The 27,215-nt window shown below is 36.4% G+C and overlaps 1 protein-coding gene across 2 annotated transcripts in view; it reads left to right on the forward strand.

Annotated features, from left to right (window-relative positions):
- Positions 1 to 22,474, forward strand: part of LOC150087307 (uncharacterized) — a 373,218-nt gene extending 350,744 nt beyond the window's left edge. For both annotated transcript variants that reach the window (XM_090371972.1, XM_090371971.1), the window contains exons 9-10: positions 15,222 to 15,474; positions 22,224 to 22,474. In XM_090371972.1, the coding sequence (XP_090228098.1) occupies positions 15,222 to 15,474; positions 22,224 to 22,474 (504 nt within the window). The remainder of the gene's footprint in view (positions 1 to 15,221; positions 15,475 to 22,223) is intronic.
- Positions 22,475 to 27,215: the final 4,741 nt, after the last annotated feature.

Raw genomic sequence — 27,215 nt, forward strand, 5'->3', positions numbered from 1 at the left:
GTTCAATGCACACACCAGGCACATTCTCACAAAAAAGTAAGCAGGTAAAAAAAAATTAATAATAATTTATCAGAGCATCATGAATGATGCTACTACATTGTTATTATGAACATCAACATTAATCTTCCACTTTATTAGAGAATCTGGATGAATAACAGGACAAGCATAAGTAAATATTCATTTTGCTTGTCAGCTATTTTAGCATTAGCATTAGTAGAGGCATTTGATGCAAGAAAGCAAGCTTATGCAGCATCAGCCAAAAAAAAAAAATAATGAAATAAAAATAAATAAATAAAAAATAACCACTTCCACTTCACCCCTCTGTTCGTTCGAAATACCTGTCCAGCTGAGCCTTAAACTTATTTAGGCTATCAACTTCCACGTCAAGGGATGGAAGTCTATTCCAGCAACCAACCACCCGCTGGCTAAAGGCAAATTTCCTCATGTCTATCCTACATCTGTCTTTCCTCAATTTGAATTTATGCCCTCTCAGGTGATTATTCTGAGCAAGAGGAAGAATCCCATCAGCATTGAGCATGCTCAAACCATTCAAGGCTTTATACACCTCTATCAGATCACCTCGCCGGTGCCTAGTCTCCAGACACTGTAATTTGCAAAACGTAAGCCTTTCTTCGTAAGAGCACCCCTTTGTTCCATTCACTAATCTTGTTGCCCTTCTCTGTACTCATTCCAGCATCTCTACATCCTTCTTGAAATGAGGCCTCCAGACCTGTATACAGTACTCTAGGTGCGGTCTGACCATTGCCTTATACAAGGGAATAATCACCTCCTTATCCCTGCTAGAAAAATTCCTATATATCATCGACAGTACACCATGAGCTACTCTTGCAGCCCATCTGCACTGCTCAGAAAACTTTATATCTGCCTGCACCACCCCCAGGTCCCTTTCATTCTCTCTACCACTGTCAGTGTAGTACCACAGAGTTGATACATTGCTCTGGGGTTGCTGTTTCCCATATGTAGTACTTTATATTTGTCAATGTTGAACTTCATCTGCCACCTGTCAGCCCATCTGCTCAACCTTTCCAGATCCTGTTGCAGTAGCATAGCGTCAGTAGTGTCCTTGACAACCCTGCCAACATTTCTTTAAGACATTTCTCAGCAATGCTATATACTGAAATTAATATTTTGCAAATCATTAACTATACAAGTATCTTGCTTTATGCAGGGAATATATTTTTATGTGAAATTTAAAGTAAAAATTATTACCAATGTATTTTCTTGTTATTCACTATTAACTTGGCAATGATTACACACACCTGATAGGTGTAGTGTGAAAAGAATCATTGTGTAAAATTTTTAGGCATGATTGACAAAAACTTTCTCTACCTTTCTAAAATTTTAGGTTTCACAGAGTATTGGGTGAAAACAGGAGTCAGGTAGCATAACCACTATTGTAACTATTTCTTTTTTTGTTGTTCATAGTACTACATCTCCAGGTGTTACTCCAAAAAAGTAAATAAAATAATATATATATATATATATTTATTATTATTATTTTTACATACATGCAGAAATGTGTACATGTATAATAGTTGAAATTCTGCACACTTTACAATATCACAAACTCCAAAGTGGGTCATCAAGTGCAGCCTCAATATAAAGCAAGTGTTGGGGGACAGCGTTAGTACCCACATTGTAAACTAATTGCATTATAGCTTAAAATAAAATTTGCTTAGTTTTTTCCATTTTTTAAAAAAATAAATAAATAGTTTTATCATGGCAAATGATGCAAGAAAGCAAGCTTATGCAGCATCAGCCAAAAAAATGTTCCCACATCACCTCTCTGGCCCTTAGTTATTCGTCTATAGTTCATTCTTAAATTTATTCAATCTACCCACTTCCACAACACCTGATGGAAGTTTGTTCCGACAATCAACTACCCACTGCCTGAAAACAAAACTAACCAGCCTTATACAATGAGTTGATCACCTCCTTATCCCTGCTAGAAAAATTCCTGTATATCATTGACAAAACTCAATGAGCTTGTATTGGGTTCTGTTAAAATCCTGGCATCCTTCCTGCACTGCTCACAAAACCTCAATATAATAACTAAAAGGTGACCTATTAAACAAGCATTTTTATGTATTCACATTTTTTAAATTTTACTATTTTGCCACTAATGGATCAATTGGAATAAATGTCTTAAATTTCAAAATTATCAATTTCTTATAACAATCCCATGCTTCCAAATGAGAAATGTTTACAGAGAATCCAATTTACAGTATAGCATATAAATAAGAAATAAGGAACCACTCATCCACATGATCAGAGTTCTGTATGTTTTGTTTAACATGAGCTTTATAAAGTGTGGCAGCTTCATTCATTACTTTTAAAAATGGGGTAATATCAGTTGTGAAACTAAGATATCATCAGGTTTCCCACTGCAGGTGGGTATGGATGGATGGATGGATGGATGGATGGTTGGTTGGTTTGGCATGACTGTTAAAAAGCCAGAGGGGACCATTTATTAATCTTGTGGGGAGAGATAAACTTTGTAGTCTCACCACTGCATGATATTCTAACTTTTTTATGTTGCAATTGTTTAATTGCAAGCACAAACAAATATCCCATTCTGATCTCAGTTTAATGCACAAAGTAACAAAGTTTAATTACCATAAAATGTACCAAATTCAGTACTGCCATTCTTTTCAGAAAGACATAATAGTAAACTTCTTTCGATAAACAAACTGATGGCATAAACATTTGCATCTGTCGGTTAATGCTGATAAGCAGAGTACTGAAATCCTGTTCAAAGTTCGGGAATACAGAGATCTATAGAATTGAACCAATGTACATTCAACATTCAAAATGTATCAAAGGTGGATTTGTTGGGGGTATCTGAGAACTGGTGTCACACAGAGATAAGGAATGCAGAATTGCAATTTGGGGAGTACAATGTGTACATAAAGGATAGAAAGAGAGGTGGCGTTATGCTGTTAGTTAAGAAACACAAAATCTAAGGAAATGAATCCAGTTGACATGGGTGGACGGTGCCATGTTCAGTCAGTTTGGTGTGACATAAGCACTGGGAAAGCAAAATTGAGGGTAGGAGTTTATTATAGGTCTAATGACTCTAATGAGCAATGAACAGAGAAATAGAATGCACCAGTAAATCAGATTGTGTTATAATGGGGGAATTTAACTTCCCAGATGTTGACTGGAACTTGTGGGTTGGTCACTTGCACACTAGCAAGACTTTTGTGAATTTATTCGATGATTGTTTTATGCAGCAGCATGTTCGAGAGGGAACCAGACAGGGTAATACTCTTGATCTGGTTATCAGCAGTGATTATTCATGTATAAAGAATTTGCAGATAAAGGAACCACTAGATGGCAGTGATCACAATGTACTGATGTGGGATTTACTCAAAGATGTAACTACCATCAGCGGTAAAGAGAAAGGTTTTTGATTTTGTAAAGGTGACTACAGTAGTCTCAGAGATTTTTTCAATTTTATACAGTAGGACCAACTCATGATGTTATCAACAGCAAATTCTAAATGGGAAGCATTCAAGGAATTAATCTTGAAGGCTACTAGGCTTTTCATACCAAACAACAAATACTGTTCAAGGTTTAGGCTTGAATGTCAGATGAGCTAATGAGACACGGGCAGAGAAGAAAAATGCATGGGACATAAATTACCAGGAGATACAGATGTCTATGGTAGATATAAGATATTCTAATCAAGTGACAAAGGAGGTTAGGCAAGCAAAGGCAGATTATGAGAAATCTTTGGCAAAGGATGCAAAGAAAAACAGTAAAGACTGCTTTACTTATGTAAACTCTAGAAGGAAGGTGATGAATCAGATTAGTCCACTTGAATTTGATGGTTCGATTGTTGAGAACTCTGCTCAGGTAGCCTGACAAACTGAATGAGTATTTTGCATCTACATTCACGCATGAGGAGTTATTCATAGAAGGGAATGCCAAAAGTTTATCAAACTCTGGCAGGAAGCTAAATGATTTTGTAATAACTGAGAGCAAAGTTGAGGAGAAATTGCTGAAGTTAAACATAAGGAAGGCACCTGGGGGTGGATGAGATCTATCCAGTTATATTAAAGCGGACAGCAAAAGAAGTAAGCAAACCCTTAGCCATAATTATGAAAGCTTCCTTGGACTCAGGGGTACTCATGGACTAGAGATGTGAAAATGTTACCCCAATTCACAAAGGAGGATTAAAGGGCGACACAAGTAATTACAGACCTGTTAGTTTAACTTCTGTTCCAGGGAAATTAATGGAGGCACTGGTTAAAGAAGCACTGCAGGATCATTTAGACAAGACTCCAGTTATAGTTCGGACACAGCATGCGTTTGTTAAGGGGAAGTCTTGTCTGACAAATTTGATTGGATACTGTGATGTGATCAGAAACAAACTGGATGCAAAAATAACTTTGATATCATATACTTGGATTTTAGGAAAGCTTTCCTTCATGTATTAAGAATCTGCAGATAAAGGAACCACTAGGTGGCAGTGATCACAGTCTGCTGAAGTGGGATTTACTCAAGGAGGTAACTATCATCAGAGGTAAAGGGAAGGGTTTTTGCTTTCGTAAAGGCGACTATGATGGTCTGAGACAGTATTTAAATTCTATACAGTGGTACCAACTGATGATGTTACCAACAGCAAATTCAAAATGGGAAGCATTCAAGGAACTAATCTTGGAAGCTACCAGGCTTTACATACCAACCAAGAAATATTGTTCAAGGTTCAGGCCAAAATGGTTGTCAGATGAACTAATGAGACATATGGCAGAGAAGAAAAATGCATGGGATACATACAAATTAATGGGTGACATGGAATCCTGTGATAGATATAAGTTGGTCTGTAGCCAAGTCACAAAGGAGATTAGGCAGGCAAAGGCAGATTATGAGAAATCCTTGGCAAAGGATGCAAAGAAAAACAGAAAAGAGTTCTTTACCTATTTAAACTCAAGAAGGAAAGGGATGAATCAGATTGGTCCACTGGATGTTGATGGTTCAACAGTTGAGGATCCTGCTCAGGTGGCTAACAATCTAAACAAGTATTTTGCATCTACATTCACACACGAGGAGTTATTCAGGAAGGGGAATGTCGTAGGTGAAGTAAACATTGGCAGTGAGCTAGATGATTTTCCAATAACTGAGAGGAAAGTGGAAGAGAAATTGTTGAGGATAAACATAAAAAAGGCACCTGGGGTGGATGGGATCTATCCAGTTATATTAAAGGAGGCAGGAAAGGAAGTAAGCAAACCTCTAGCCATAATTATGAGAGCTTCTTTGGACTCAGGGGAGGTACCCATAGACTGGAGATGTGCAAATGTAACCCCAATTCACAAAGGAGGATCAAAGGCTGACACAAGTAATTATAGACCTGTTAGTTTAACTTCGGTTCCAGGAAAATTAATGGAGGCACTGGTTAAAGAAGCACTGCAGGATCATCTAGACAAGAATTCAGTTATAGCTCAGACACAGCATGGTTTTGTTAAGGGCAGGTCTTGTCTGACCAATTTGATTGGATACTATGATGTAGTCACAAAAGAACTGGATGCAGGGAATAACTTTGATATTATATATTTGGATCTTAGAAAGGCTTTTGATACTGTTGCGCATGGAAGACTGCTGCACAAATTGGAGCAATGTGGCATTGAGGCAAATTGCTGTTATGGATAAAGGGATGGTTGAGTGGCAGAAGACAGAGAGTGATCAATGGACACTGCTCAACGTGGACTAATGTTATTAGTGGAGTTCCTCAGGGTTCAGTGTTGGGTCCATTGTTGTTTTCTGTATTTATAAATGATATTTATAAACTATATATTACTTTATATTACTCCCTCTAGTTGCGGGAGGCAACTAGAGGGAGTAATACTCTTGATTTGATTATCAGCAGTGATTCTTCATGCATTAAGAATCTGCAGATAAATGAACCACTAGGTGGCAGTGATCACAATGTGCTGAAGTGGGATTTACTCAAAGAGGTAACTACCATTAGGGGTAAAGGGAAGGGTTATTGCTTCCGTAAAGGCGAGTATGATGGACTGAGACAGTATTTAAATTCTATACAGTGGGACCAACTGATGATGTTACCAACAGCAAATTCAAAATGGGAAGCATTCAAAGAACTTATCTTCGAAGCTACTAGGCTTTACATACCAACTAAGAAATATTGTTCAAGGTTTAGGCCAAAATGGATGTCAGATGAACTAATGAGGCATATGGCAGAGAAGAAAAATGCATGGGATACTTACAAATTAACACATGACACAGAAGCCTATGATAGATACAAGTTGATATGCAACCAAGATACAAAGGAGGTTAGGCAGATTACGAGAAATCCTTGGCAAGGGATGCAAAGAAAAACAGCAAAGAGTTCTTTACTTATGTAAACTCTAGAAGGAAGGGGATGAATCAGATTGGTCCACTTGATATTGATGGGTCAACTGTTGATGATCCTGCTCAGGTAGCTAACAAACTAAATGAATATTTTGCATCGACATTCACACATGACGAGTTATTCAGCAAGGGGAATGCCAGAGGTGTATTCAACTCTAGCAGTAAGCTACAGAATCTTGAAATAACTGGGAGTAAAGTGGAGGAGAAACTGTTGAAGATAAACACAAGAAAGGCACCCGGGGTGGATGGGATCTATCCAGTTATATTAAAGGAGGCAGCAAAGGAAGTAAGCAAACCCTTAGCCATAATTATGAGAGCTTCCTTGGACTCAGGGGAGGTACCCATAGACTGGAAATGTGCAAATGTGACCCCAATTCACAAAGGAGGATCAAAGGCTGACACAAGTAATTATAGACCTGTGAGCTTAACTTCTGTTCCAGGAAAATTAATGGAGGCACTGGTTAAAGAAGCACTGCAGGATCATTTAGACAAGACTTCAGTTATAGCTCAGACACAGCATGGTTTTGTTAAGGGGAAGTCTTGCCTGACCAACTTGATTGGATACTATGATGCAGTCACAAAAGAACTGGATGCAGGGAATAACTTTGATATTATATACTTGGATCTTAGAAAGGCTTTTGATACTGTTGCACATGGAAGACTGCTACACAAATTGGAGCAGTGTGACATTGGAGGCAAATTGCTGCTATGGATAAAGGGGTGGTTGAGGGGGAGAAGACAGAGAGTGGTAATCAATGGACACTGCTCAACGTGGACTAATGTTATTAGTGGAGTCCCTCAGGGCTCAGTGTTGGGTCCATTATTGTTTTCTGTATTTATAAATGATATTGATGATGGTATATCAAGCTTAATGTCCAAGTTTGCAGATGATACAAAGGTTGGCAGAGTTGTCAAGGACACTACTGACACTATGCTGCTGCAACAGGATCTGGAAAGGTTGAGCAGATGGGCTGAGAGGTGGCAAATGAAGTTTAACATTGACAAATGTAAAGTACTACACATGGGAAACAGCAACCCCAGAGCAACATATCAACTCTGTGGTACTACACTGACAGTGGTAGAGAATGAAAGGGACTTGGGGGTGGTTGTGCAGGCAGATATGAAGTTCTCTGAGCAGTGCAGACAGGCTGCAAGAGTAGCTCATGGAGTATTGTCAATGATATACAGGAATTTTTCCAGCAGGGATAAGGAGGTGATTATTCCATTGTATAAGGCAATGGTCAGGCCACACCTAGAGTACTGTATACAGGTCTGGAGGCCTCATTTCAAGAAGGATGTAGAGCTGCTGGAACGAGTACAGAGAATGGCAACAAGATTAGTGAATGGAACAAAGGGGTGCTCTTACGAAGAAAGGCTTAAGTTTTGCAAATTACAGTGTCTGGAGACTAGGCACCAGCGAGGTGATCTGATAGAGGTGTATAAAGCCTTGAATGGTTTAAGCATGCTCAATGCTGATGGGATTCTTCCTCTAGCTCAGAAAAATCACCTGAGAGGGCATAAATTCAAATTGAGGAAAGACAGATGTAGGATAGACGTGCGGAAATTTTCCTTTAGCCAGCGGGTGGTTGGTTGGTGGAACAGACTTCCATCCCTTGTGGTGGAGGTTGATAGCCTAAATAAGTTTAAGGCTCAGCTGGACAGGTATTTTGAAGGAACAGAGGGGTGAAGTGGAAGTGGGTTTTTTTTTTTTTTTTTTTTGGCTGATGCTGCAAAAGCTTGCTTTCTTGCATCAAATGCCTCTACTAATGCTAATGCTAATATTGATGATGGTATATCAAGCTTAATGTCCAAGTTTGCAGATGATACAAAGGTTGGCAGGGTTGTTAAGGACACTACGGTTGCTATGCTGCTGCAACAGGATCTGGAAAGGTTGAGCAGATGAGCTGAGAGGTGGCAAATGAAGTTTAACATTGATAAATGTAAAGTACTACATATTTGAAACAGTAACCACAGAGCAACGTATCAACTCTGCGGTACTACACTGACAGTGGTGGAGAATGAAAAGGACCTGGGGGTAATTGTGCAGGCAGATATGAAGTTCTCTGAGCAGTGCAGACGAGCTGCAAGAGTAGCTCATGGTGTCTTGTCAATGATATACAGGAATTTTTCTAGCAGGATAGGGATGTGATTATTCCCTTGTATAAGGCATTGGTCAGGCCACACCTTGAGTACTGTATACAGGTCAGGAGGCCTCATTTCAAGAAGGATGTAGAGCTGCTGGAACGAGTACAGAGAAGGGCAACAAGATTAGTGAATGGAACAAAGGGTTGTCTTACGAAGAAAGGCTTAAGTTTTGCAATTTTTTTTTGATTTTGGTAGTTGTTGGCGCATCGGCTTCTGTGGCCATATTGCACCTCCCAAGGTTTTTGCAGTACTTTGATCCAAGCCCAAGTGGAGTTTTATCAATGATATATATAGGAATTTTGCTAGCAGAGACAAGGAGGTGATTATCCTTTTGTAGGTCAGGCCACACTTTGCTTATACCCTTAGCCATTCTAAATATGATTTCATCCTTATAGTATGTAGTAGTAGTAGTAATAGTAGTAGTGGCATGTGATGCAAGAAAGCAAATGTATGAGCTTATGCAGCATCAGCCAAAAAAAAAAAAAAAAAAATCACACCATTCCCTCCAAATGCCTGTCCAGTTCCTACTTAAATTTATTCAACCTATCAACTTCCACAACGACAGATGGAAGTTTTTTCCAGCAATTAACCACTCACTGGCTAAAGGCAAATTTCCGCACATCTATTCTACATCTGTCTTTTCTTAATTTGAATTTATGCCCCCTTAGGTTCGTAATCTGAACAAGTGGAAGGATCCCATCAGAATTCAGCGTGCTCAACCCATTCAAGGCCTTATCTACCTCAATCAGATCACTGCGCAGGTGCCTAGTCTCCAGCCACTGCAATTTGCAGAACTTAAGCCTCTCTTGGTAAGAGGATCCCATCATTCCCCTCACCAATCTTGTTGCCCTTCTCTGTACACGCTCAAGTAAATCTACATCCTTCCTAAAATGAGACCTCCAGACCTGTACACAGTACTCAAGGCGTGGCCTGACCATTGCCTTATACAGAGGGATAATCACCTCCTTTTCCCTGCTAGCAAAATTACTATATATCATTGACACAACCCCATGACCTGCCCTTGCAGCCTGTCTGCATTGCTCAGAAAACTTCATATCTGCCTGCACAATTACTCCCAGGTCTTTTTCATTTTCTACCACCTTAAGTGTAGTACCACACAGTTGGTACGTTTCTCTGGGGTTACTTCTACCCATATGCAGAACTTTGCATTTGTCAAGGTTAAACTTCAGTTGCCACTTCTTAGCCCATCTGCCCAAATTATCTAGATCCTGTTGCAGTAGCACACTGCCATTACTGTCATTAACAACCCTGCCAACCTTTGTATCATCTGCAAACTTCGACGTTAAGCCTGATATACCTTCATCAATATCATTGATAAATATACAAAACAACCGTGGACCTAACCCCGAACCCTGTGGGACTCCACTAATAACATTAGTCCAAGAAGAGCAGCACCCATTGATTACCACCCTCTGTCTTCTCCCACTTAACCATCCTTTTATTCATTGTAGCAACTTACCCTTAATACCACTCTGCTCCAATTTGTACAATAGTCTTCCATGTGCAACAGTGTCAAAAGCTTTCCTGAAATCCAAATATATGATATCAAAATTATTTTTTGCATCCAGTTCCTTTGTAACCACATCATAATATCCTATCAAATTTGTCAGACAAGACTTTCCCTTAACAAACCCATGCTGTGTGTGAATTATTGCTGCAGTCTTGTCTAGATGATCCTGCAATGCATCTTTAACCAGCGACTCCATTATTTTACCCGGAACAGAAGTTAAACTAACTTGTCTGTAATTACTCGTGTCACCCTTCGATCCTCCTTTGTGAATTGGGGATACATTTGCACATCTCCAGTCCGTGGGAACCTCCCCTGAGCCCAAGGATGCTCTCATAATTATGGCTAAGGGTTTGCTTAGTTGCTTTGCTGCCTCCTTTAATATAACTGGATAGATCCCATCCACCCCAGGTGTCACATGCTATTTTTTCACAAAAAGTTATAACTAAATATGGGATATCATAACTGATAAATATGATAACTGTTACCCCTCTCAGAGGAAGCTGTTTACTTTTGCAAGTGATTGCTGTGCATATAACATTTCATTGATGTATTTTTTATTGCATCTCTAACAAGAAGACAGAGAGTGGTAATCAATGGACACTGCTCATCGTGGATTAGCAGGATTGGTGTTAGGAAATTGCTGGTTGGGGTTGAATGCTAAAGAGATGTGTTAAAGGTTTAATAGGTAGGGCAAAATTTTGATGTTATTAAATTTAGACATGTGAGGCTATACGCTAGATAAAAACTAATAGTGTTAGTTGTCTTAGAGATATACACAAAGCCGGTAGAATTTAGACATTGATTAGAATTTGGTGGCATTGTTAAGAGTGTATTCGGTCGATTTAGTGAGGGGGGAACTGAAGACTGGGGGGGACAGATAGAAGAATAGGGACCATAGAGTAGGCATCCCCAAAGAGGTCAGTGGAGACGAGCCCCACCAGGCGAAGTAAGGGGGGGTAGGCAGGGAGGAGAGGAGACAGAGATCCGTCTCCTCCCTCCCCTGCCTGGAGATGGGGTTTTAAAGGGAACCAGGTTAGAGTACCCAGTTCAGATCGCCAATGGCATGTTGGCAGCAAAGCCGCAGAATGTCTTTGTCGGTGTCATGTCCAAGCAGTGTCGAATCCGGTGTGAAGGTCAAGCTGCCCATCCCGCTCCGGGGGTGGGATATGTTAGATGGCAGTGGAGAACCAACAGGCGAGGGGGTGGGAGAGACACATATTTACTTCATTCATAATGTGCATTCTTTTTTTTTTTTCTTTTTTTATTATTATTTTTTTTATTTATTTATTATTATTATTTTTTATTTTATAATTTTTTTCCAGGTTTTTTATATATATATATTATTATTATTATTTTTTTTCACTCAACTCATTCATCTTTTTCTCACACACCAGGAGGGGATACAATGATGTGTAGTGTAAATTTAAATACTAATTAAAACCAGGGTTAGTGTGTACTTAACTGTAGCATTTATGGTTTATGTTCTTTTTCTCACACGCTTACACTTTTATTCATTCTTCTAGCTCTCCTCTCATTTATACGACTCTTACTTTCTGCACTCTCTGGGCACCTCAACTTACTGTTATTCTTCAGTTGTGGTGCAGGCCTAGCTGTAAGTTTTTTTTTTTTTTTTTTTTTTGCAGGACAGGGGAGAATGCAGTGATAGTGTTTATGTGGTTAGTAAATGTTTGTTGGTACAGTATATATAAAGTAATGTAAGTTATTTTTAACTTTGTATTCTTTCGGCCAATTACATTTGCTCTTCCACTCATTCCCATTCACTCTCTTTCCCTCATGCTAGGTCACTCTTTCTTTCACCAAAACTGCCATTTATTCCCTTTTACCATAATTCCTAGTTCACTCAGTGCCCAGCCTGTTTATTCTATCTTTCATTTTCATTCATTCATTCTTCTTTAATTCTATATTGCCTCCCCTTGCTACTAGCTTACTGATATTTTTCAGTTAATCTGCTTCCCTGGCTGCCTGTACATCTTCCTCCCCTATGTGGTTATTTATTTGGTGTGGGGCCCCAGGTTCCTACACATGGGGCAGGGTAGTCGTGGGGAGTTTTGTTATGTCAGGGTGCAGAATACTGCTATTTAAGTCATCGTCTGGGCGTGGTGGGGAACTTGGGCAATTTTACTATTGATTACTATTGATAATCACTGGGGAGCTGAATTGCCATTCTTTGGATTGCTCTGCGCATTTCGAATACTTTCTGTGTGAAAGATGTAAAAGCTGTATAATTTTGCTCTTCTATGATGAACAGCAGGTGAACTACAGCGCGGGTCGGGACATAGTATAAAAAACACCTGATAATGAGCTCAGTTAATCAGTGTTACTCTTGTTCTTCAGATGGGAAAGTCAGCGGACTTAAGCAAGTTTGACAAAGGCCAAATTGTAATGGCCAGATGATTGGATCAGAGCACATCCGAAACGGCACGGATGGTGGGGTGCTCACAGTCAGCTGTGGTTAGTACCTACCAAAAGTGGTCTGAGGAGGGGGAACCCATGAATCATCGGCAAGGTGTTAGACGACCATGGCTCATCTAGATGCGAGCAAAGGTTCTCCTGTGGCAACAGAAGGGCTACTGTGGCGCAACTCGCCGGTAATTGGAATGCTGGTGACGGGAGTAATCTGTCACAACACACAGTACATCGAACCCTCTGAAAATGGGGCTGCATAGCCACAGGCCGCTCCAAGTGCCCATGCTAACCACGGTTCACTGGCGAAAGCACCTACAATGGGCACGCAAGCATCGAAACTGGACCTTGAGTGATTGGAAGACAGTTGTCTGGTCCAACAAATCATGTTTCCTGTTGCACCATATGGACGGCCAGGTATGTGTGCGTCGTTTACCTGGGGAAGTGATGGCACCTGGGTCCAGTCATCCATGTGCCGGATAGTCTGACGTCTACCACCTACCTAAACATCATTGCTGACCAGGTACACCCTTTTGTGGCAACGGTCTTCCCCTCTGGCAGTGCCGTCTTTCAGCTGGATAATCTGTGGTTTGTGTTAGAACAGCAACTCTGATCTGCGGCGTCTCAACCACAGACCTTACAGGAGTTAAAGGATCTGCTGGTTATGTGTTGGTACCAGATACCACAAGACACATTTAGAAATCTTGTAGCATCCCTGCCTTGCCAGGTACGAGCTGTTTTGGCTGCACACGGAGGATCAACATCATATTAGGTAGGTGGTCGTAATGTTTTGGCTCCTTGGTGTATGTAACAAAGTAAGAGAGAAACAAAGTTGTATTTGAGCAAATAAATAGGTATGTGTGCCATAAGCCCAAACAATGTGTAGAGCCCTGCATTCTTATGCTGAGATAAGTGCATTTTTGGCTCATGGCACATGTGCCAGGCTAATTATTTGCTCAAAAACAAGTTTACTTCACTCTAATCTCATTACACATATTACTTCTCACTTAATATTATGCATATGGATGGTTGATTGCTGGAACAAACTTCCATCTGTTGTGGAATTTGACAGCCTAAATAAATTCAAAGCTGAACTAGACAAACTTTTGGAGTGAATGGATGGATGAACTGGGGTTTTCTATATAAGCTTGCTTCCTTGCATCATATGACTCTACTAATGCTAATGCTAATATAATCATGTTTCACATGAATATGTAATGTTCAATTGCTAGTTTGATGTCATGTTCAAAATTTTTTTTTTTTTTATTTATCTTTGATGATATAACTTTCAACACTCTTAGCAGGCCTTTAGGTTGCCCTTTCAGATTGCAGATCCAATGCTTTAGACATTAGAAGTAATTTTATCTAATAGGACTTTACATTTCTCACATGATATTATTTCAGTTTTGTGTCAGCAAAACTGAGTATTATTATGCATTGTCAATGATCAGTGATCTTAGTACATTTTTCTGATAAACAAAAAGGCTTTATCTCGTATGCTGATGATATGGCTTCAATCTAAGGAAGACATAAAAATAAGATTAGTACAGGTTTCAAAGATGATTTATTCAAAAATTACGGTGGTCTGGAGATTAACTGGACAAAAACTAATTACATGCTTTTTCTTAAAGCAATTGCACTTCTTTGGACCCAAGATTCGATAAGGTAGTTGTAGTAATCAGAGTCGTCGAAATTTCTAGATATTATTAGTATTAATAGTGGCAAGGATGCAAACTTAAACATTAACCAAAAAAGATGTGGGGGAATCCTTCCTAGATCACCTTATGCAGTTATATGTCCATCCTGTCCAATATTTTGTCTAATCCTTCTTTTACCCACTTTCACAACACCAAATGGAGTTTGTACAAACAATCCAGATGTTTGGCTGAGGTTTCATATCGACACTCAGTTTTTGAGAGAAAAATTTCTGTGGATCTTATTTGGTAATGAAGATAGTCTTGTTTATAAATATTTTGAAAGTTATTATAAAATACTTAAATATCTATTTTTGTTTCATCTGTAAAGATTGTTCCCCTTTGTAGCCAAATGCCAATGGTTCCACAATTAAGCTGACTCTGTCCTGTGAATATTGAGCATTAAAATGGAGATAGCTTTAATATTAAATGGCCTTGAATGTGTGGAAAAAAGACAATGAAGGATAACAGAAGCCCTTGGAGGGCTAACACAATTAGTATAATTTTTCTGGGGTAGTATTCACTGGTGCATTTCTTCTATAATCTTGCAATCTATGAACATTGCTGCAATAACCTGGACTAGAATTAGGAAACTGGACACATTTTGTTTAAATGTGAATAATTTTTTTATAATCAAGATATGTTTGGGTTTATTTTATGATCTTTTCTCTGTAATGTGAACTCTGAATACAGAGCAAATTACACAGTTATTTCTTATTTTTTTTATGTAAACTTCACTGGCTTGTTTGTGCTAGTATGCCTTCTGGCCTTTGTTAATTTTAATTTTAATTTTATTTTAGATGCTAAAGGCCTTATATATATAGTGGAATATAAAATTACATTGAAAAGCTGCAAGTGGCATGAACTTGGCTAGTATGTAGAAACAATTAGATAGTTCAGATGCAGCCTGACACATGAATATAGAAACCCTTCATACAATATAAAATAATAATTTTATATATTTTTTTTCCTTTGTTAGTTCAATTAAACTTTTACAATTAGTAAAACAAAATAAATTTTGTTTTCTTTCTTAGATGGATGATCAAATTGCACTTCTAATCAATTCATGGTGTGAACTCCTCCTGCTGAGTTGCTGCTATCGCTCTATGACTACACCTAACGAAATTCGAATCTCACACGGGAAGTCAGTCACTCTTGTTCAGGCACAAATCATGGGTCTTGGTCCAGTAATTGAACGAATGCTCAACCTTACAGAACACTTGCGCCGTCTGCAAGTGGACCAATATGAATATGTTTCATTGAAAGTGATCATCTTACTTACATCTGGTACAGTTGCATTTTTATTTATTTTTCTTTTATGTTTTATTCATGAATATTTTCTCATTTTATGGTGAAAATGTCTCTTAAAAATGTTTAGTTAAATTATTTATGAAAATAAAACCTTTCTTTAACAAACCTCACCGTAACATCTGTGTTGTTACATATGATTTATGAGTTCATAAATCATATGTAACAACACATGCTTTATGAGTTAGCTTGTTATCCCACATCTACAAGTTGTTCACAAGGGTCATTACTAACAGATTAGAAAGAATACTTGATGAGAATCAACCGAAAGAGCAAGCTGGCTTTAGGACAGGATTCTCAACTATGGATCACCTTCACGTAATATCACAGCTAATGGAGAAAGCAAATGAATATAAAACACCATTATGCCTGGCATTTGTGGATTATGAAAAGGCATTTGACTCCATACAGCATAAGGCAATGTTTCAGGCACTGGAAAGACAAGGCATTGATACCCCATATATTATGATTTTGAAGAAAATATATGAGAGTGCTACCTCCTTTATTAGACTAGACAGAGACAATAGGAAATTTAAAATTGAGAAAGGAGTTCGACAAGGGGAGACAATATCTCCGAAGCTGTTTACTGCTGCCCTTGAGGAAGCTTTCAGAAGATTAGACTGGTCGCAGAAAGGAGTCAATGTGAACGGAGAGTACCTAAACCATTTACGATTTGCAGTTGACATTGTGGTCATAAGCCACGATCCCAAAGAATTAGAGGAAAATCTTAATCAGTTATGCACAGCTAGTAAGGATTTTAGACTAAAGATGAATATGGCTAAAACAAAAGTAATGATGAACAAGTATGCCACAGAAAGGGAAATAATGATTGAAGGAGCAGTAATTGAAAAGGTGGAGTCATATACTTATCTGGGACAAGTTATTAGATGTAATAATGATAAATGGCTGGAAATCAAGAGAAGAATAAATTTTGGATGGATAGCATTCAGGAAATATAGTCACATACTGAAGAGCAATATCCCAGTTTATCTGAAACATAAAATAATGAACCAATGTATACTCCCCACCATGACTTATGGAAGTGAAACTTGGGCACTCACCAAAAGAATGGAAGAGAAGCTGAGAACTACACAGCAAAGAATGGAACAAATCATATTGGGAATCAGACTGTTAGATAAGAAGAGAATTTGGTTTTTTTTGGTTTTTTTTTTTTAGGAGCATTAGCAACTAAGGCCATATTGCTCCGGGATATGCGGTGGTCATTCCCTGACCTTTCCGCATCCTCCGTATTTGGTGGTGACGGGCTCGAACCCCGGTCTAATCAAGAAGCGTGTGCTACGCACTGCTGCTCCTTCCCACCTGGCTACGGAGGCGGCTAGATAAGAAGAGAAACACATGGATTAGGCAGCAAACTCAAGTAAAGGACATCCTTATCAAAACTAAAGAACTAAAATGGTCTTGAGCAGGACACATAGCTCGAAGACATGATGACAGATGGACTAAGAAAATAACAGAATGGTATCCAAGAGGAGCTAGAAGAAAACCTGGAAGACAAAGGCGGAGATGGATAGATGAAATTCATGAGTTTGTGGGTAGTAAATGGATGGCCAGTGCTCAAAACAGAAGGAACTGGAAAGTTGCTGGAGAGGCCTTCATCCTTCAGTGGATTGAAAATGGCTGATGATGATGATGAGAGTTCAAGAGAAGTTAGAGATGTAAAGTAAAATCCCTGAATTCCCAATGTCAGTCATTTAGACTAAAGAGCTTAATTACATAGGGAACTTGAAATAAAAGTTTTTCAGAACCTTCATCATCAGCCAATGGACCATGTGGGCTCTCTCACATTCCTCAGTTACCTCAGACTGCATGGCAGCAGATCTCTGCCATAAAAGGCTCATTTCACAGATGTTCAATTGGATTGAGGTCATTGGGTTGCCAATGTCAAATGTGGGCATTATAGGGATATCAGAAACATTGGGAATATTGAAACTGGTGCTACACTGACACAGGGAGTGCAGAATTTGAGTACAGCAAGTACACAGTATACAAAAAAGAGGGTAAGAGGCATTATTCTTTTAGTTAAGAAGCACATTATATGTTCTTCTTAACTAAGAGAATTAGAATAATTAGCAATCTAAGCATGTGGGCCAGTGAATTGAGTCAGTTTTGTGTGACATAAGCACTTGGGAAAACAAAAATGAAAGTAGGAGTATGTTACAGAACAAATGACTGCAATTAATATAATGAACAGCTATACATACAAATATAATGTATTAGAATGTCTTATAATGAGAGAATTTAACTTTACAGATACTGACTGGAACTTGTGAGTTGGTCACGCACACAGTAGTAAACCTTTTCTGAATTTATTGGATGGCTACTTTCTGTACCTAACATATTATAGTATGCTAGAGAAGCAATAATAGAAAACAATATTCTTGACTTTATTCAGCAGTGACTCTTCATGCATGCATTAACCCTTTGTGGTTGGGTTTTGCAGCAGCTGCAACAGTCAGTGTTGCAAATTTTGAAATTTGTTTTCCCCAAGTAATTATTATCATACTGCCATCTATTTATATTTCATATAAACAATGTGAAAAAAGTAGACTAATGGACTAAGGTAAAGAAAGCCAACACGAGAATGACCAGAAACGTCGGATAACTTACGCAGAAAATTAGTTTCCCGACACCGGACTCTAGCGCTGCTCGCTCGGTAAACAGATGGTAGGTGTTATCAGTCTGGAGCTGAAATCGAGAAGGATATATTGATTGACGGGTAGACGTGGAAAACGATGAAATGATTGGTGGTGGGCACGACAGACGACAAGCTACTGTGTAGTCATTGGTTAGCATTATAATGTGTATTTATGAGTAAAGAACAGTGCATAATAGTTTTGTGATGAACGGTAAACAGGTAATAGCAGCGATGAATTTTTTAAAGATGGAAGAAATTTGTAAGGAAAATAAAACATTGGTTGATTTTTTGATGAAAACTAAATTAATAAAAGTTTCGTTCTGTTCATTTTTATGTTCATTATATTTTTTTCTCATTATTAAATGCAGATTTTTGGAGTTCATGGGTGTTTTTACTATATTGTTGATTCAGGTTTGGTTACAAAAAAAAGGAATATTTCATGACCTAACCTTAAACGTTAGGAAATGAAAGAAAGATTCTTTATATATATAAAGAAACCTTTTCCTTTTTTTACTTTTTGAGTTTACTACCCGTTTATTTTTAGGATTGTAAGAAATGCCCAATAAAACAGAAAGTGCAAATTGTTTTTATTGTTTTTTGGTTGACCTCTAGAAATGTGCTTTAGTAAAACGTGAGCTCGCGTGGGGATGATAATAGTGAGTTTTCACCTTAGCCCTGTTCTTTACAGAAAATTTCATTTTGACCGTTATCATGGTGCTGACTAAGAGAAGTGACAGCGGTACTAGTACATCTACCAACAAAAGGAAAGAGACCGATTTGGATCAGAAAATTAAAACAATAAGAATATATGAAAATGGTCAAACATAACAAGTATTGTGCCGAATTCAGATTTGTCAATAATAATATAGCAGGTTACTAGTCATTCCCGAGTTACGTAAAACTCAATGAAGTAAGAAGTCCTGGAGCATATCTCTTACATATGTCAGGGACTTTGTATTTTTTGGATTAACCTGGAAATTGATTATCCGGGATTTGTTTTTTACCATCTATCCCAGAAAATCGAGAGTCTACTGTGTGTGTGTGTGTGTGTGTGTGTGTGTGTGTGTGTGTGTGTGTGTGTGTGTGTGTGTGTGTGTGTGTGTGTATATACGTGTGTGTGTATATATATATATATATATATATATATATATATATATATATATATATATATATGTATGTATACTTTGTTTTATATAAAAAAGAATAAATATACTTGTCGTAATGAAATTTAATTGAAAATCACAGTTTCACCAAAATGTGCAGTGGCTTTTGGGACACATTGTATATATATATATTTTGTGTATAGGCAATTGTATGGCTGTTTAGCTAACATGAGGCAAAATTAAGAAAGTAATTAGGATAAAAATAGCACTCCTGTCCTCATATAGCCCAGCATGTGGAAAAAATTTTAGTTGTAGTAAAGTAAATAGTATGTGATTGAAGAATATAAAGCTGGTGCTTGGGTTATCTGGGAGCACAAATTCCCATCTGTGTTAGTAACAGCCCTGGACATGGTAGACTTGTGTATCCATAAGTAGTTGTATGTATGACAATATGTAACAATCTTATAATTAATCTTCTACTTAACAATACTGTCTTATTCTTAAACTATTGCTTTTATAATCTTAAACTTGGAAGTAACTGGATATATGTGAAACTGTATCTCTTCAGGATGCGAACTTTTACTGTTAGCGTTTCACATATATCAGCCAGTTACCTATAAGTTTAAGAATAATATATATATATATAACCTATTATGAAATAATGGAATGAATGTAAAAGGTATATCAGATCAGATTAATGTCATCAATTATAGATTAAACATTACATCAGTCTGTTATATAATTACTACCAAAAGAATGTAATTGGTACCATATAGGTATTCAAAGTGTGTAAAATAATGATTGTGTGGCTTATTAATAATTGGATACATTGAATGTCACTTTTTCAAGGGCTAACACCATTCAATATATCCCATCAATACTTAGCAAGGCTATCTGTTTCTGATTTGTTATCTGCCTGTTTAACTAGGTCCAAATAATAAACATTAAGGCAATCTATATTTAAATTTAACAGCCAACAGGCAAGATAACAGCTAGCCTGACAGCTAGCTTTGAAAATAATATAGAAAATTAGTTCCAACCATAATTTTCACTTGAGTTGTGGTGTTTATTTAAATTTATACATGTGCAAAAGAAAGCTTATACTGGCATAAGGAGAAAGGAGGCAAGAATAAGTAAAGTAATAGTACCTCAATTTCCCTCGAATTACTATAATTCAAGGTAAATCTTATCAATAATTAGCCACACAATCATTATTTTATTTTATGTTTATTTCTAGGGTATAAACAAGGTAAACCAGCACAGGCTATCTTAGTCTTTATAGGTTCTTTTGGCCCACCTAGTACTTTTATACTAAAGTTTTAACACATTTTGAATACTTATACAATACCAATTACACTGTTACGGTAGTAATTATATATAGTTATCCCACTGGGCATACACAGGCTGTTGTGCTGTAGTAAGGTTATAACAGTCCTTGTCCAGTAGTTAACATTACTATTTTGAATTATCAATAAAAAAAAAAGTGTAATCTTAAAATGTATTAACATAAACATCCATATTCACTGTTAATCCTAACCATCGATTACAAATTTAATACAGGTCACAATATTACAAACAAACAAATTAACCCATCCCTTAAGCATATATAATTATTACCGACAGACTAACCAACAAAACAGACCAGATGGCCCCCATAAAGTGGCTCCCAGGCAGATTGCACGTGCTTTCTTGTACCAACCACCAGTGTTCACAGGTAAATACCTATATGCTTTTTATATTTGCTCTGATGCATACCAATTGGGATACCCAATCCCAGTTTGCAGCTAAATTTAAAACAAAATTAATTAAAAATACTTCGGAGCAATATGGCCTTAGTTACTAATGCTCCAAAAAACCAAATAACAAACAAACAATTAAATTTTATTTGCCTTATTACATTAGAATATCCATAACTAAACATGAGTACTTAGTAAGCAAAACTGTTATTGAGACTACAGAAACAGATATGCATGAGACATTCTTTTAGTATGGCTATCTGTCTGCTCAAAGTCCCTGAGGAAGTAGCAGAGAGAGATGGCCATGTGAAGGAATGTTACCTTCCTAATTCTTCCTAGTTATTTTCCTAATTTTTCTTGACTTAATCTTTAATAATTTCCTATTTTACACTACTTTTATTTCCTTCTTCCTCTAACTCTAATCTTTTCAAATTTTACATTTATATATTTCTTAACTTGATTTCATGTTAATGTTAATTGTTATAACATAGAACAATAGGCAAACCAACAACTGCTAGAACAACAATGGCTAGACAGTTAGTTAGGCCTTAATTACCGGTAATGCTTCCTGCTCATAATAATAAAAATTTTCACTACCACTCGCAAAACAAAAATCAATATCAGTACTTTGGCTTATATGTGGAGGATAGTCAATCTAATTTCAGAAAAGCAAATCATTTAAAGCAGGGGTTCTCAGCCGGGGGGAATTGGGACCACAGATTGACAGACTCAAACTGTTGGAATAGTGATCTTTCTACATACTACAATTCTACAGATTGTACATAATCTACAGGACATCACACTTTATTGGATATCATATATTAAACTAAAAATAAAGATAAATATTTCACTTTTTTATCTTTTTGGAATGCACCTTTTGAGTCTGACAATCTTGGAAAGGGGGAGGGATGACATTCTGACATATGGTGAAAAAGGTGCATGAGGCAAAAAAAAGGTTGAGAACCACTGATTTAAAGTATCTGTGGAGTTCTGGGTTGACCAGTAAAACAGTTTACAGAGAACACTCTATTTTAAAATGTTCTTATTACAAGTAGAGTCACTGTCTGCCTAGTAGTAGTTAGAAAAGCAGCATTTTTATTGCATAAAAATTTTGCTCAGTACATTAAACTATACTAGAAACAATTTTGTTATTCAACATAAGATAGCATTAAAGTTGATTTTAAATATTAATCACTTTAATTAATAATGATGAAGATCTGAATTTGTCTGTAGATACCAGTGGATTAAAGGAACCTGAAAAAGTTCGCAGTTGTCAGAAGAAGGTTCTGGAAGCATTACAAGTATATACCACCTCCCACTATCCCCATTATCCTAGTAAATTTGGAGAGCTGCTACTTAGGCTACCAGAACTTGAAAGAGCTTGTCAAGTTGGCAAGGAATCTCTGGCATGCAAGCAAAAAATAGGAGAAGGAGAAGCACCAAGCTTTAATCTTTTGATGGAGCTACTCCGTGGTGACCACTAGTTTTTTTTTTTTTTTTTTGTTTATACTTTTTTTTGTAATGCTTGTTATTGTTATTGCCAGTTTTTATATTAACAGTATGTTTAGATGTGTTTTTTGACCAAAGGTCAATTTATGAAAGAGCAAAAAAAAAATATTTACAGTTATTAGAATTGATTTTGGTGTCACTATTGGCCTGGTGCTATATCAGTGTGGAATATGGGCTGGTTTTATCCCCATGTGCCATTTGTAGATATTATAATCATGGTGCTGCCATATTATTTTTGTTGAACATCCAAGATGCAGCTTTTTTTTTTTTATTTTACTCACTTTTTTCATACATCAAGTTTTGTATTGTAAAAAAAAATATTATTGTATGCATGTTTATTTTCACACATAAGAATTCAACAATTTAATTCGTACATATAATTTAATTCATTTATTACATTAAAATTATATGAGTATGAATTGTTTGGCAATTTTAAAATTATCTATGTGCATGTATGTTTGTCTTCAACTGGCCACAATTACAAAAAAATTACACACACACACACACACACACACACACACACACACACACACACACACACACACACACACACACACACACACACACACACAAGAAACAACTAAGTATTATTATGCAATGACAAATGGAAATTCAAGTGTCTGTTTCTTTGTATAAAATATTTCTGACACTGTCAGCAAATATGCTTTTTATGAGTAATTCTTTAAGTATTTTTTTAGTCCAAGAGAAACTATTTTTCTGTGGTTATGTGTTGGTGAGTTTCACAATTGAAATGAAAAAACACCCAAATTAGAAATATTCAAGTATATATTCCAGAATCTGCATTATTTTTGCTGGCATGCATACAACATAAACTGTTCAAAATGCTTGAAGTGTTTAAATAATTTAAAGCAACGTTTGAATGGTCCCTTTATAACTCATAGCTATGTAATATTTCATAATAACTTGGGAAAGGGGAATGAGAAATAAAGACAGTATTGCGTGAAATTCTTTTTGTAATAAATGAAAGTGCAATTACCCTGTTTATTTTGAATAATTACAAATTATAGTCTTTCTTTGTGTGCTATCTAATTAAGGCTTTATAAGTAGCAGCACTTTACTTGTTTGCATTAATTGTCTCATACAGTTTTAAGTTTTAGCCTTCTTAATATAAATGAAACATTTGGCCCAACAGCTGAATCCAAGATACGAATAAAATATTTCTGGATAGTTAAAACAAAGTTTTGGCTGTTTAACAACTTTTCTCCTTGCACAGATTTATGAAAAAGATTTTAAAAATCAGTTTAGAAGGGAATGCTGAAAAAAAAAAGAACTTCTTTTATATCCAGCTCTTCACTGGAGGCATATTCCTATGACTACAGATATTGGTTGTAATGGGTTTGGTTCAATAATGAAAATGGGCAATGTGCTCATAATAGAGAGACTGTTTCCTTGCTTTCTAGAATGTGGGGAAAACATGACATGGTCTTCTTACACTGTGATGTGTATAACTACATAATTAAACATGCGTGCTGCATGTTGCTTTAATAGATACATGTTATCTCCCCACTGGTACTCTAGAACGGCACCATTTTAACTTTTCTCTCAGAGAAGCAGAATACATTTCCCATTTTAATGAACTACTATAGCAATCATTCTCTGCAGTTTATTGGATGCCACCACTTTAGACATGAATAATAAAAGAAGTACTTTTTTAATCAGGTCTTCTGCTTAAACTTCTTTTTCTCTTTTTTATGCTGTTGCAAAAGGAGTATTTACTTTTTCAGTTCTGATTTTAGTAAAAAGTATCTCAGTTGGTTACCAGCAAGTTCAGCTTTGGTTCATGACATTAAGTGCACTTTTATTCTTTTTTTATCATTTGCACTTTTGATGGCATTTTTTCCTTCACAGAAATAAGATAAATGTGCTGACTATACATAATCCACATTTAACATGTTGATAATTCTAATTATCTTAACTGCATGATAAACCTTATTTTTTTTGTGAGTTGTTAGATGACATGTGCATTTAATGGCTGCCATTATTTGATAGTACACACAGAAATTTTCTATATATCTATAATTCAAGTAACTTAACTTATTTGAAGATATACAATTAGTAATAACTAATTGTATATCTTCCTCCTTTTTACTCACACCTACATAATTATTTATGCATATAACAACTTAATTGCTTATGGTTTCATTACTCATTTAAGACTGATAACAATAAAACTTTTTTCCTTTTTTGTATGATCCTTCATTTTTTTTTTGAAATATTTATGCCTTATTTTGTATATGCAAAGAATGTGACTTTGAATATCCTAGGGATATTTTGTCATATTTCTACAAAAATAAAGACATCCTCAGTTTGTTCATATAAGTGAATTTTAAAACTGGAGGATGTGTGCATGTGAGAGAGAGAGAGAGAGAGAGGTGTATTTTCACACGTGCAAGATATGAAATACTTATTATGATACCCAGTCATTCTGCTAGTTTATCAAATCCACATATGCTAAATAAGCATAAGTTCTCAAATTTTCTAAATAGTGGTCCCATTAAAGTCATTTATATTTCCACAATGATGATACAGATATCTAAATTGCTATTGATACTATACAGAAATATTCATATTTAAATTCCTATTAATTTATATTCATATTATCTGTTACCAAACGAACTGGGATACAAAAAGAAAAAGGCAACAGCAATCTAATATGGAGCAGGGCACCTTTTGGCCTGTAATGCATCATACAGTCTTCATGGAACACTTTCCATCAATTATGGCATGTGCTGATGAAAATATTTAAGACAATTTAGAGAGAGAAATTTTTTAATTGAAACTCGCCTTTAAACCATCTCATATAGACCAACTCAGCAAACAAATGATAAACCTTCTGGTTTGTGAAGTTAGATGTGGTAAAAATTTAAAATAAGATCATTTTAAAAGACATAAATATTTATATATTTTCTGAATCATTCTTTAAATTTCTGGACAATATCTGCTGCCTCTAATCAGATATTGCCCAGAAATTCACTATAGAATCCCTATCCTTAAACTGGGCCTGGAAATATGTTCAATTTTCTCCCCCTCCATACCATTTTGCAGTAAATAAGATTATCTTTATAGTGAAACAACTGACAGGAGAATTAGATCATATTAACATCTGGGATTTCAAAGAATGGTCCTAAGCATCATCAGCACTAAAAACCATGACTCATAAGCCAATATCAGGAATATTGTGTTACATACACAGCAATTGAGAAAAATACAAAGAACATTGGTATTGCTTACTGGCAAGTGTTTCCATTGCATACTGCCAGCCTTGCTGGAATTATAGTTCTACCAGCTTGTCTTTGAAAGAACTCACCTAAATTAACTTCAAACCAGGATAGCTTAGTGAAATTTGGTCACTACTCAACAACGTCCAACTTAAGGTTAATAAACAATTAGACTGGATGGTCAAAAAAATACAGACATATTCATTTCAAAGATTGTTTATTCTTTTTCAAATTAATCATTTCAACCTTGTTTTGTTATTTCTCTTTATTTCACATTACTGATAAATGCAATTAATGATAACAGCTCAAAACATAGTCCACCCCCACATATGTATTGTGTACTACTATTGCACTTGCATGTCTCAACCACTCAGCTGTGTCAGGCTTCACATGTAAAGGCTGTGCTGAGATCTGTCAATTGATCTTATGTATTCAACTTGGGATTCTTAAAGTACTGTTATTATTTCTCCATTCCGTCAGAAGGACATCTTCCTGGGCAAGTAATATTAGTTTCCTCGGAAGGGTGAGTGTGCTCTTGCATGTCTTTTCAGTTTCTCCCAGAGGGCTTTTAGTGGTCACAGATCAGGGCTTCAAGTGGGCCAGTCCATCAGTCTCTCATCATTTTCCTAAACCAAGCCATCATATCTAGAATTAGCCTGTTGGAAAATCAAGATAATAAAACTGCATCAGAAGGATAGTGTTATCGAAGACTTCAAAATATCTTACTGCTCCTACAAATACCATCCACAGAAATCATCAAAAGGAGGCACTTTAAAACCATCCATCTGCCATGCTTCATAGTTCAAAAAAGCATGACACAAGTTTTTTTTTTTTTTTTTAGTACAGATGAAGATTTGTTGATTAAGCAAGTCCTTTTCACTTTCCAGAGGTCAATTCCTCAAAGTATAACAACACTGTACATTAACTTTTGTGAATGGAACACCGAAGCCTGCTGTATATTCCCAGTCCTCTTAGGTGATTTTTTTTTTTTTTCCCACTCGCGGTCCACTTTTTCCAGATAATAACACTGTTTAGAGATCTCTTGTCAAGGCAAACCTATCTTCCACTTGCACGCACTGTTCTAGATAGAAATCTTTAGAATGTTGTGAAGCTCTAGAGATCTATCATTCTTCACTTCTTGCTTTGTAGAATTCTACCACCTATCCAGGTTCAAATTTTCTGAGGTTAATTCTTTATGGCATATCAATTGTAAATGACACCTCTATCTTCTGCAGCTCATTTAATACCTTTATGCTACTATACTACTCTCAATGATATTTACAAAACCCACAATTTGCATAATATCCCTATTTGTTAATGTTTAAATATTTTTGGTATATATATATATATATATATCAGAAGAGGGAAATTCTGATTAAAAGGCTTTTCTTTACTGATGACATAATAGAATTTGAGATATTTAAAAAATTTTATATTGTTTAATATATGAAACTTGACACTAAATCTGTCAATTAAA

The sequence above is a fragment of the Mastigoproctus giganteus genome, chromosome 4, assembly GCF_048544385.1.
Source record: "Mastigoproctus giganteus isolate SK-2022 chromosome 4, ASM4854438v1, whole genome shotgun sequence".
Taxonomy (NCBI): domain Eukaryota; kingdom Metazoa; phylum Arthropoda; class Arachnida; order Uropygi; family Thelyphonidae; genus Mastigoproctus; species Mastigoproctus giganteus.